Genomic DNA, 13,809 nt, shown 5'->3' with positions numbered 1-13,809 from the left:
TTTATTATGGATCCCCATGGGGTCCAGCAAAATTTAGGCAGTTCATACAATTTTAAAAACATTACAATACATTCACAGATTTCACAACACACTGTGTGACCTCAGGCCCCTACTCCACCACTACCAAATACCTACAACACAAAATCCATGTGTATGTGTGTGTATTTACATTTACATTTTAGTCGTTTAGCAGACGCTCTTATCCAGAGCGACTTACAGTTAGTGAGTGCATACATTATTATTTTTTAAATTTATTTTTTCATACTGGCCCCCCGTGGGAATCGAACCCACAACCCTGCCGTTGCAAACGCCATGCTCTACCAACTGAGCTACATCCCTGCCGGCCATTCCCTCCCCTACCCTGGGCCAATTGTGCGCCGCCCCATGGGTCTCCTGGTCGCGGCTGGCTACGACAGAGCCTGGATTCGAACCAGGATCTCTAGTGGCACAGCTAGCACTGCGATGCAATGCCTTAGACTGCTGCGCCACTCGGGAGACATAGTGTATAGTGCGTATGTTATCATGTGTGTGTATGCATGTGTCTGGGCCTATGTTTGTGTTGCTTCACAGTCCCCGCTGTTCCATAAGGTATATTTTTATCTTTTCTTTTTTTTAAATCTAATTTTACTGCTTGCATCAGTTACTTTATGTGGAATAGAGTTCTGTGTAGTCATGGCTCTATGTAGTACTGTGCACCTCCCATAGTCTGTTCTGGACTTGGGGACTATGAAGAGACCTCTGGTGGCATGTCTTGTGGGGTATGCATGGGTGTCCGAGCTGTGTGCCAGTAGTTCAAACAGACAGCTCGGTGCATTCAACATGTCAATACCTCTCACAAATACAAGTAGTGATGAAGTCAATCTCTCCTCCCCTTTGAGCCATGATAGATCTCTCCTTTTTTGTGGCACTTGACCACACGACTGAACATTAGTCAAGGTGTGACAAAACTAGTGCCTGTAGGAGCTGCCTTGTTGATAATGCTGTTAAGAAGGTTGAGCAGTGCTTTATTTAGGACTAACTTATTCCTTGCCACCCACTCTGAAACTAACTGCAACTCTTTAAGTGTTGCAGTCATTTCAGTCGCTGTAGTAACTGACATGTACAGTGTTGAGTCATCCGCATACATAGACACTCTGGCTTTACTCAAAGCCAGTGGCATGTCATTAGTAAAGATTGAAAAAAGTAATGGGTCTAGACAGCTGCCCTGGGGAATTCCTGATTCTACCTGGATTATGTTGGAGAGGCTTCCATTAAAGAATACCCTCTGTGTTCTGTTAGACAGGTACCTCTTTATCCACATTATAGCAGTGGGTGTAAAGCCATAACACATACGTTTTTCCAGCAGCAGACTATGATCAATAATGTCAAAAGCTGCACTGAAGTCTAACAAAACAGCCCCCACAATCTTTTTATCATCAATTTCTCTAAGCCAATCATCAGTCATTTGTGTAAGTGCTGTGCTTGTGCTGAAAGTTTGTTGTCAATTTGTTTACTGTGAAATAGCATTGTATCTGGTCAAACACAATTTTTTCCAAAACTTTACTAAGGGTTGGTAACAGGCTGATTGGTCGGCTGTTTGAGCCAGTAAAGGGAGCTTTACTATTCTTAGGTAGCGGAATGACTTTTGCTTCCCTCCAGGCCTGAGGGCACACACTTTCTAGTAGGCTTAAATTGAAGTGGCAATATCGTCCACTATTATCCTCAGTAATATACCATCCCAGTTGTCAGACCCCGGTGGCTTGTCATTGTTGATAGACAACAATCGTTTGTTCACCTCTTCCACACTCACTTTACGGAATTCTAAATTACAACGCTTGTCTTTCATAATTTGGTCAGTTATAACTGGATGTGTAGTGTCATGCCTAAGTTTGCTAATCATGCCAATTTAAAAAATCATTAAAGTAGTTGGCAATATCAGTTGGTTTTGTGATGAATGAGCCATCTGATTCAATGAATGATGGAGCTGAGTTAGTTTTTTCCTCCAAAATGTCATTCAAGGTGCTCCAAAGCTTTTTACTATCATTCTTTATGTCATTTATCTTTGTTTCATAGTGTAATTTCTTCTTCTTTTTATTCAGTTTAGTCACATGATTTCTCAATTTGCAATACATTTGCCAATCGGTTGTGCAGCTGTCACGATCGTCGTATGGAGTAGACCAATGCGCAGCGTTAGTAGCGAACATACTTGTTTATTAAGTGAATAACGACAAAAACAACAAACACGATAACGTGACAGCCAACGGTCAAACACAAACCTAACTAGAACAAGATCCCACAATAACAAAGAGAAAACAGACAGTTTAAATATGGCTCCCAATCAGAGACAACCAGCCACAGCTGACACTCGTTGCCTCTGATTGGGAGTCACTCTAGCCAACATAGAAATAAACAAACCAGAACTCCCAACATAGAAATACACCACATAGAATGACCCCACCCTGGCTCAACATATAGAGTCCCAGAGCCCGGGTGTGACAGTACCCCCCCCTAAAGGCGCGGACTGCGACCGCGCCTCAACTTGAACAAAACAGGGGAGGGCTGGGTGGGCATTCCTCCTCGGCGGCGGTTCTGGCTCCGGGCTTGCCCACCACCCTCCAATGATCCCCCCCATAGCGCCCCTGGTCCGGTCTGGCCCCGCCGGCTGGAGCTGAACTGGACCTCATAGGAGCGGGTAGCTTCAGCTCCGTTGTGGAGCAGCTGACCGGTCCCTGATCAGGCACCGGTGACACAGGCACGGGTTGTGCCGGACTGACGACGCGCATCCCCGGCTTGGTGCGTGGAGCAGGAACGGACCGGACCGGGCTGACGATGCGCACCCCTGGCTTGGTGCGTGGAGCAGCAACGGGACGGACCGGGCTGACGATACGCACCCCTGGCTTGATGCGTGGAGCAGGAACGGACCGGACCGGGCTGACGATACGCACCCCTGGCTTGGTGCGTAGAGCAGGAACGGGCCTTACCAGGATGACGACTCGCACCCCTGGCTTGGTGCGTGGAGCAGCAACGGGCCGGACCGGACTGACGATGCGCACCCCTGGCTTGGTGCGTGGAGCAGCAACGGGCCGGACCGGGCTGACGATACGCACCCCTGGCTTGGTGCGTGGAGCAGCAACAGGCCGGACCGGGCTGACGATGCGCACCCCTGGCTTGGTGCGTGGAGCCGGAACGGGCTTTACCGGGCTGACGACTCGCACCCCTGGCTTGGTGCGTGGAGCCGGAACGGGCTTTACCAGGCTGACGACTCGCACCCCTGGCTTGGTGCGTGGAGCAGCAACAGGCTTTACCAGGCTGATGACTCGCACCCCTGGCTTGGTGCGAGTAGCAGGAACGGGCTGGACCAGGCTGACGACTCGCACCCCTGGCTGGGTGCGAGTAGCAGGAACGGTCTGGACCAGGCTGACGACTCGCACCCCTGGCTTGGTGCGAGTGGCAGGAACGGGCCGGACCGGGCTGACGATACGCACCCCTGGCTTGATGCGTGGAGCAGGAACGGACCGGACCGGGCTGACGATACGCACCCCTGGCTTGGTGCGTAGAGCAGGAACGGGCCTTACCAGGCTGACGACTCGCACCCCTGGCTTGGTGCGTGGAGCAGCAACGGGCCGGACCGGACTGACGACTCGCACCCCTGGCTTGGTGCGTGGAGCCGGAACGGGCCTCACCGGACTGACGACTCGCACCCCTGGCTTGGTGCGTGGAGCAGCAACGGGCCGGACCGGGCTGACGATGCGCACCCCTGGCTTGGTGCGTGGAGCCGGAACGGGCCTTACCGGGCTGACGACTTGCACCCCTGGCTTGGTGCGTGGAGCCGGAACGGGCTTTACCGGGCTGACGACTCGCACCCCTGGCTTGGTGGGTGGAGCCGGAACGGGCTTTACCGGGCTGACGACTCGCACCCCTGGCTTGGTGCGTGGAGCAGCAACGGGCTTTACCAGGCTGACGACTCGCACCCCTGGCTTGGTGCGAGTAGCAGGAACGGTCTGGACCAGGCTGACGACTCGCACCCCTGGCTTGGTGCGAGTGGCAGGAACAGGCCGGGCCGGGCTGGCGACGCGCACCGTAGCTTTGGTGCGAGTGGCAGGAACAGGCCGGGCCGGGCTGGCGACGCACATCGTAGGTTTGGTGCGAGGAGCAGGAACAGGCCGGGCCGGGCTGGCGACGCGCACCGTAGCTTTGGTGCGAGTGGCAGGAACAGGCCGGGCCGGGCTGGCGACGCGCACCGTAGACTTGGTGCGAGTGGCAGAAACAGGCCGAGCCGGGCTGGCGACACGCACCGTAGGCTTGGTGCGAGTGGCAGGAACAGGCCGGGCCGGGCTGGCGACGCGCACCGTAGACTTGGTGCGAGTGGCAGGAACAGGCCGGGCCGGGCTGGCGACGCGCACCGTAGGCTTGGTGCGAGTGGCAGGAACAGGCCGGACCGGGCTGGCGACGCACACCGTAGGCTTGGTGCGAGGGGCAGGAACAGGCCGGACCGGGCTGGCGACGCACACCGTAGGCTTGGTGCGAGGGGCAGGAACAGGCCGGACCGGGCTGGCGACGCACACCGTAGGCTTGGTGCGAGGGGCAGGAACAGGCCGGACCGGGCTGGCGACGCACACCGTAGGCTTGGTGCGAGGGGCAGGAACAGGCCGGGCCGGGCTGGCGACGCGCACCGTACACTTGGTGCGAGGGGCCGTAACAGGCCGGACCATACTGGGGACACACACCACTGGCTCTACCCCGGGATCTGGAACGGGCCGGACCGGACTGGTAACACACCCCAGTACCTCTCGCCGTGCCTCTAAACCTTCTTTCCCTTCTTTGACCAGTGGCCCCCGTAACCTGGTGGCCTTCTGAATACGCCCCTTTTCTGCCTCCGTCAGCCCCGTCGTCCATGCCCTGTGCCCCCCCCTAAAAATGTTTTGGGGTTGCCTCTCGTCCGTCCGACGACGACACTGTTGACGCCGTTGCTCCTCTCTCCGTCGCGCCTCTACCGTCTCACTCCATGGCTGGCGATCCATCCCGGCCAGGATTTCCTCCCAGGTCCAGGACCCCTGCCCGTCCAAAATCTGCTCCCACGTCCAGGCTGCCTGCTCCTGGACACACTGCTTGGTCCTGGTATGGTGGGATCTTCTGTCACGATCGTCGTATGGAGTAGACCAATGCGCAGCGTTAGTAGCGAACATACTTGTTTATTAAGTGAATAACGACAAAAACAACAAACACGATAACGTGACAGCCAACGGTCAAACACAAACCTAACTAGAACAAGATCCCACAATAACAAAGAGAAAACAGACAGTATAAATATGGCTCCCAATCAGAGACAACCAGCCACAGCTGACACTCGTTGCCTCTGATTGGGAGTCACTCTAGCCAACATAGAAATAAACAAACCAGAACTCCCAACATAGAAATACACCACATAGAATGACCCCACCCTGGCTCAACATATAGAGTCCCAGAGCCCGGGTGTGACAGCAGCCAGACTTATTTGCCATTCCTATTGCTTCATCCCTCTCAACCATACAATTGTTCAATTCCTCATCAATTTAACCGTTTTTACTGTCATTTTCTTAGTGGGTGCATGCTTATTAGTAACTGAAATAAGCAATTTCATAAAATGTGTCAAGTGCAGTGTCTATTTGCTCCTCATTACACACCACGGACCAACATATATTATTTACATCAACAACATAGGAATCACTGCAAAACTTATTGTATGCCTCTTATACACTATATTAGGTCCAGCCTTTGGAACTTTGGTTTTCCTAGATATGACTACTATATTGTGATCACTACATCCGATGGATTTGGATACTGCTTTCAAACAAATCTCTGCAGCACTAGTAAAGATATGATCAATACATTTTGATGATTTCATTCCTGTACTGTTTGTAACTACCCTGGTAGGTTGATTGGTAACCTGAACCAGGTTGCAGGCACTAGTTACAGTTTGAAGCTTTCTCATGAGTGGGCAGCCTGATGAAAGCCAGTCAATATTTAAATCACCAAGAAAGTATACCTCTATTGACATCAGATACATTATCAAGCATTACACACATGTTATCCAGATACCGACTGTTAGCACTTGGTGGTCTATAGCAGCTTCCCACCAGAATGGGCTTTAGGTGAGGCAGATGAACCTGCAGCCATATTATAACGGTATTTAACATGAGATCCTCTCTAATCTTTACAGGAATGTGGTTCTGAATATACAGTGGGGAGAACAAGTATTTGATACACTGCCGATTTTGCAGGTTTTCCTACTTACAAAGCATGTAGAGGTCTGTAATTTTTGTCATAGGTACACTTCAACTGTGAGAGACGGAATCTAAAACAAAAATCCAGAAAATCACATTGTATGATTTTTAAGTAATTCATTTGCATTTTATTGCATGCCATAAGTATTTGATACATCAGAAAAGCAGAACTTAATATTTGGTACAGAAACCTTTGTTTGCAATTACAGAGATCATATGTTTCCTGTAGGTCTTGACCAGGTTTGCACACACTGCAGCAGGGATTTTGGCCCACTCCTCCATACAGACCTTCTCCAGATCCTTCAGGTTTCGGGGCTGTCGCTGGGCAATACGGACTTTCAGCTCCCTCCAAAGATTTTCTATTGGGTTCAGGTCTGGAGACTGGCTAGGCCACTCCAGGACCTTGAGATGCTTCTTACGGAGCCACTCCTTAGTTGCCCTGGCTGTGTGTTTCGGGTCGTTGTCATGCTGGAAGACCCAGCCACGACCCATCTTCAATGCTCTTACTGAGGGAAGGAGGTTGTTGGCCAAGATCTCGCGATACATGGCCCCATCCATCCTCCCCTCAATACGGTGCAGTCGTCCTGTCCCCGTTGCAGAAAAGCATCCCCAAAGAATGATGTTTCCACCTCCATACTTCACAGTTGGGATGGTGTTCTTGGGGTTGTACTCATCCTTCTTCTTCCTCCAAACACGGCAAGTGGAGTTTAGACCAAAAAGCTATATTTTTGTCTCATCAGACCACATGACCTTCTCCCATTCCTCCTCTGGATCATCCAGATGGTCATTGGCAAACTTCAGATGGGCCTGGACATGCGCTGGCTTGAGCAGGGGGACCTTGCGTGCGCTGCAGGATTTTAATCCATAACGGTGTAGTGTGTTACTAATGGTTTTCTTTGAGACTGTGGTCCCAGCTCTCTTCAGGTCATTGACCAGGTCCTGCCGTGTAGTTCTGGGCTGATCCCTCACCTTCCTCATGATCATTGATGCCCCACGAGGTGAGATCTTGCATGGAGCCCCAGACCGAGTGTGATTGACCGTCATCTTGAACTTCTTCCATTTTCTAATAATTGCGCCAACAGTTGTTGCCTTCTCACCAAGCTGCTTGCCTATTGTCCTGTAGCCCATCCCAGCCTTGTGCAGGTCTACAATTTTACACAGCTCTCTGGTCTTGGCCATTGTGGAGAGGTTGGAGTCTGTTTGATTGAGTGTGTGAACAGGTGTCTTTTATACAGGTAACGAGTTCAAACAGGTGCAGTTAATACAGGTAATGAGTGGAGAACAGGAGGGCTTCTTAAAGAAAAACCAACAGGTCTGTGAGAGCTGGAATTCTTACTAGTTGGAAGGTGATCAAATACTTATGTCATGCAATAAAATGCAAATTAATTACTTAAAAATCATACAATATGATTTTCTGGATTTTTGTTTTAGATTCCGTCTCTCACGGTTGAAGTGTACCTATGATAAAAAATTACAGACCTCTACATGCTTTGTAAGTAGGAAAACCTGCAAAATCGGCAGTGTATCAAATACTTGTTCTCCCCACTGTATATATTTTTGCATTTACATTTTAGTCATTTAGCAGACGCTCTTATCCAGAGCGACTTACAGTTAGTGAGTACATACATTTTCATACTGGCCCCCAGTGGGAATCGAACCCACAACCCTGGCATTGCAAACGCCATGCTCTACCAACTCAGCTACACGGGACCAAATAATTAGTGCCTAGTTAACATTTCTTTTACATTTTAGTCATTTAGCAGACGCTCTTATCCAGAGCGACTTAAAGTTAGTGAGTGCATACATTTTCATACTGGCCCCCCGTGGGAAACGAACCCACAACACTGGCGTTGCAAGCGCCATGCTCTACAAACTGAGCTAAAGGGGACGGTGACAACACCTACTCTGAGGCTATGATGTCTGTGAACTCATGTTAAGTCTAAATCAAACTACTTTTGTACTGTCACTTTAACTCTTTGCTGACTGGCTAATTCAGGACTATATCAAAATGACAAGTCAATAAATTAACTATTTTAGCTTTCTCTTTGTTTGCTTCAAGTGTGAAATAAAACGCCATTCCATACCAGACCCACTAGGCACAGATGTCTATTCCACATTGGTTCAATGTAATTTTATTGAAATGACGTGGAAACAACATTGATTAAAACAGTGTGCCCAGTGGGGACTTGCACTCTTTGCTTGCCCTATTATGTGGGTGCCAAATTGTGACTATTAGTAGGTGATTAGGTGAGAAGTTAACTGCACAGCCCAAGGCCAGCCTTATGTATACATCAACACCTCCACCATTGGCATTTCTATCTTTTCTGTAAATGTTAGAACCTTGTATTGCTACCACTGTATCATCAAATGTATTATCTAAGTGAGTTTCAGAGATAGTCAGAATATGAATGTTATCTGTTACTAGCAACTTATTGATTTCATTAACCTTGTTTCTTAAGCCACATATGTTAACGTGGGCTATTTTGAGCACTTTTCTTCTGGGATGCTTACTTGTTTTTATTGCTTTACTGGGTGTACCTTTATAACCAAGCTCAACTGTCCTACAGACCAGAATAAATATACAATATATTAGACTATGAAGTATTAGACATACAGTAGGTAATAGACAGACAGTAGCTTACCTTATATCTCCTTGACAGCCTTCTATTTCCAGGGTAATTTCTGGAAAATAATGTGAAACTCATATGATATAGAATTCCATATTATATTATATCATATTTAGTAATTATATCATATTATATCATATCATATTATATTATAATACATTATATCATATTATATTATATTAATTATATTATAATATATCATACATCATATTATATTATACTATATCATATTATAACATTATATTTATTATATTATATCATATTATATTTATTATATTATATTATATTATATTTATTATATTATATCAGATTATTTTATATCATATTATCATATATTTATTTTACCCTTATTTGAACAGGGAGTCCCATTGAGACCAATATCTCTTTAGAATAGAATACACCCACTTCAGTAATCCAGAGGTAAAATGTGTTGATGTACAGTGGGGAAAAAAAGTATTTAGTCAGCCACCAATTGTGCAAGTTCTCCCACTTAAAAAGATGAGAGAGGCCTGTAATATTCATCATAGGTACACGTCAACTATGACAGACAAATTGAGAATTTTTTTTTCAGAAAATCACATTGTAGGATTTTTTATGAATTTATTTGCAAATTATGGTGGAAAATAAGTATTTGGTCACCTACGAACAAGCAAGATTTGTGGCTCTCACAGACCTGTAACTTCTTCTTTAAGAGGCTCTTCTGTCCTCCACTCGTTACCTGTATTAATGGCACCTGTTTGAACTTGTTATCAGTATAAAATACACCTGTCCACAACCTCAAACAGTCACACTCCAAACCACTATGGCCAAGACCAAAGAGCTGTCAAAGGACACCAGAAACAAAATTGTAGACCTGCACCAGGCTGGGAAGACTGAATCTGCAATAGGTAAGCAGCTTGGTTTGAAGAAATCAACTGTGGGAGCAATTATTAGGAAATGGAAGACATACAAGACCACTGATAATCTCCCTCGATCTGGGGCTCCACGCAAGATCTCACCCCGTGGGGTCAAAATGATCACAAGAACGGTGAGCAAAAATCCCAGAACCACACAGGGGGACCTAGTGAATGACCTGCAGAGAGCTGGGACCAAAGTAACAAAGCCTACCATCAGTAACACACTACGCCGCCAGGGACTCAAATCCTGCAGTGCCAGACGTGTCCCCCTGCTTAAGCCAGTACATGTCCAGGCCCATCTGAAGTTTGCTAGAGTGCATTTGGATGATCCAGAAGAGGATTGGGAGAATGTCATATGGTCAGATGAAACCAAAATATAACTTTTTGGTAAAAACTCAACTCGTCGTGTTTGGAGGACAAAGAATGCTGAGTTGCATCCAAAGAACACCATACCTACTGTGAAGCATGGGGGTGGAAACATCATGCTTTGGGGCTGTTTTTCTGCAAAGGGACCAGGACGACTGATCCGTGTAAAGGAAAGAATGAATGGGGCCATGTATCGTGAGATTTTGAGTGAAAACCTCCTTCCATCAGCAAGGGCATTGAAGATGAAACGTGGCTGGGTCTTTCAGCATGACAATGATCCCAAACACACCGCCCGGGCAACAAAGGAGTGGCTTCGTAAGAAGCATTTCAAGGTCCTGGAGTGGCCTAGCCAGTCTCCAGATCTCAACCCCATAGAAAATCTTTGGAGGGAGTTGAAAGTCTGTGTTGCCCAGCGACAGCCCCAAAACATCACTGCTCTAGAGGAGATCTGCATGGAGGAATGGGCCAAAATACCAGCAACAGTGTGTGAAAACCTTGTGAAGACTTACAGAAAACGTTTGACCTGTGTCATTGCCAATAAAGGGTATATAACAAAGTACTGAGAAACTTTTGTTATTGACCAAATACTTATTTTCCACCATAATTTGCAAATAAATTCATTAAAAATCCTACAATGTGATTTTCTGGATTTTTTTTTCTCATTTTGTCTGTCATAGTTGACGTGTACCTATGATGAAAATTACAGGCCTCTCTTATCTTTTTAAGTGGGAGAACTTGCACAATTGGTGGCTGACTAAATACTTTTTTCCCCCACTGTATGTGACCAATAACATTTGATTTGATTAGACACATGCACACACACACACAGACACACACACACACACACACACACACACACACACACACACACACACACACACTCAGAGAAACAAAAATAAGTCATCCCCATTCCTAGCTGATTACATTCAAATGGCTTCACCACCACAAAACATGCAAAACACAATTTCATAACAGCAAGAATATTTTCCACGCTGGGGGCGCGTAGATAGCTGCCTCCTCTCCTGATGCAAGGCCTGTTAGAACTGTGCAGGGCAGAACCCGGGAGGCCCCACATCTGTTTTCCATCATTCCAAACTACTGTCCAGAGTGCTCAACATGTTGGAAGTCAATGTGCATGCAGACACTGTGTCTCTGCTCCACAGCTATCAGCATAACAACCACCCCCAAAATAGTAACAGCCAATCAAGTACAGTATATAAATTCATCAACCAATCAATTGGCCAGTTATAATAAGCCATCCATTGGTTGAAAAAGTCAATCACTACCTAAGGCCATACAAATGTTATTAAATGTTTAACAGCTTGTGAGGATTAAAAAAATAAAAAATAAAAAGCTAATTAAAAATGGTAATAAAAAAGTAGATCTTCTTGTTAAATTACAATAGCAACCTTAGTTCAACACCTACACTCTTAGAAAAAAAGGTGCTATCTAGAACCTAAAAGGGTTATTCAGCTATCCCCATAGGAGAATCCTTTTGGATCCCTTTTTAATAAGAGTGGTGACTTAATCAAGAGCTTCTAGCCTCTTGGGGAGGCTTAAAGGGGCATAGTTCATCCATAATCCGAGAGGAGGGAGAAGTCAAGTGCGATTGTTAGTTCACAAAAGCCTTTTTGTCTTGTCTGCCTATAAGCTGTTTGTTCTATTTTCAGATTATCTAACAATCTCTGTACTATGATAGTTCCATCCATACCTCTCAGAGGCTTTAGGAACCAACAGCTGCACGTAGGGAAGCTTCTTGAACCTCTCCGCTCCCACAGCCACGTAGTACTGGCCACTCACCAGTTCGTCTGCACTGGACACAGTTACACCATCTAGAGTGCACAACCTGAGAGGTCACAGGGTCAGGGGTCACTAATGGGGTCAGAGAGACTGTCATCTGTGTACCTGAGGGCACTGAGGGGGCGTTAGGCTGCCATTATATAGGTCAAACATGCTGTGTGAGGGTGTGTGTGTATGTCTATATGCATGTGTGAGTCTGTGTATGTGTATGTGTATGTATCTGACCTGCGCACGGCTCCAGTGCGTAAACTGGCCTTCTCTGTGACTAGACCGAGGATCTGATCCAGGTCGTGCTGCCAGGTCCTGGGAATTATGAAATGGAATGGCGAGCAGCGAAGATCTTCGTTGCGGAAAACACTGTAAAGGAACACACAAATAAGTTGTGTGTTTCTATATGTGTGTAGTATTTGAGATGATGAATGGGAGAGTGTGTTAATTGGGACATTTACTGTATGATACAGGGTAGAAGAATATACTTTCTCCATTTTGCTGACACATTTGGTCTGTGAAGTAATCTTGCCTAGGAAAGAAAGACACAACATTACAAAAGAATACAGCACTGTAGTTTTAGATAGATTTGCCGGTCAGAATCAAATACAAGAAAGAAATATCACTTCCTCTGATCAGTGAATGCCAAATTAAACCATGTGATGAAACATTGATATCAACTACGCCATTTGATATAATTTACCAAAACAAAGTAAATACCAATTGTATTAATTTCAGAACAGAACATCCACAGACATTTCACAATAAGCGGTTATGACCTATTATTATTATTGCTTGTCAGTCAGAGGGCTGTGTCCATGGCAACACACATCATCATGCTGGCCAATAACGTATCTACATAACTCATCTACATAGACCGATTGAGTGCTCCACTTCATTGAATACCTAAACTGTATATAGCCACTCTGTCCCCTAAACTGTCCCTGACCTTTCTATTGTGTCCAGAGTCTATGAAGTCCAGCCCTATGAAGTCAAGCCCTATGAAGTCAAGCCCTATTAACATTTACATTTACGTCATTTAGCAGACGCTCTTATCCAGAGCGACTTACAGTTAGTGAGTGCATTATTATTATTATTTTTCATACTGGAATCGAACCCTCAACCCTGGCGTTGCAAACGCCGTGCTCTACCAACTGAGCTACATCCCTGCCGGCCATTCCCTCCCCCCTCCCTGGACAACGCTGGGCCAATTGTGCGCCGCCCCATGGGTCATTAAAGTCAAGCCCTAGGAAGTCAAGCCCTAGGAAGTCAAGCCCTATGAAGTCAAGCCCTATTTAAAGAAAAACTCAAGCCCTATTAAGTCAAGCCCTATGAAGTCAAGCTCTATTAAGTCAAGACCTCTGAAGTCAAGCCCTATGAAGTCAGGCCCTATGAACTCAAGCCCCATGAAGTCAAGCCCTATGAAGTCAAGCCCTATTAATATCACTCATTGTGTCTGACCACATAATATAACTATAAATCAATACTTCAAACAAAACCCATCCACAGCTAGATAATAAATGTTTCTACAATGTTTCACAATGTTTCCACTTTGAAGTGTTACTATGCAACATTGTTGTTGTATTTAAACAGAGTAGTAGGCATGGGGCTGCCAGCGAGGGGCTGGGTATGCTGGGAATTAGGCCTGCCCAGGCATGTTCAGAGCCCTGATAACACAGGATGGGGCCACTGTATGGCTTAATTCTTTAAACAGAGTTACCCAGCTAACAATTCTAGGGAGAGAGAATGTTTTTGTTTTGTTACCCGTAATGTTCCCCAGATGTTTGAGTGTCCAGTTTTCGGTTAGTTAAGGGAACATGTTATGTATGTTATCAAAAACCTCCTGAGAACCTATTTAGCATTATTTGAAGTTAGGTAAATCTCAGCTCT

The 13,809-nt window shown here is 46.3% G+C and overlaps 1 protein-coding gene across 1 annotated transcript in view; it reads right to left on the bottom strand.

Moving 5' to 3' along the window:
• LOC311145308 (uncharacterized protein) overlaps nucleotides 1-13,809 on the bottom strand; it is a gene marked incomplete at both ends in the record, with an annotated part of 36,279 nt that overhangs the window by 12,070 nt on the left and 10,400 nt on the right. The window contains 4 exons of the mRNA XM_084181542.1: nucleotides 8,885-8,924; nucleotides 11,843-11,977; nucleotides 12,157-12,288; nucleotides 12,381-12,451. Of these exons, the coding sequence (XP_084037668.1) occupies nucleotides 8,885-8,924; nucleotides 11,843-11,977; nucleotides 12,157-12,288; nucleotides 12,381-12,451 (378 nt within the window). The remainder of the gene's footprint in view (nucleotides 1-8,884; nucleotides 8,925-11,842; nucleotides 11,978-12,156; nucleotides 12,289-12,380; nucleotides 12,452-13,809) is intronic.

This window comes from Coregonus lavaretus (assembly GCF_964263955.1).
Source record: "Coregonus lavaretus genome assembly, chromosome: 18".
NCBI lineage: Eukaryota > Metazoa > Chordata > Actinopteri > Salmoniformes > Salmonidae > Coregonus > Coregonus lavaretus.
The sequence above is the reverse complement of the archived record's forward strand: the minus strand, read 5'-3'. Positions and strand labels throughout refer to the sequence as shown.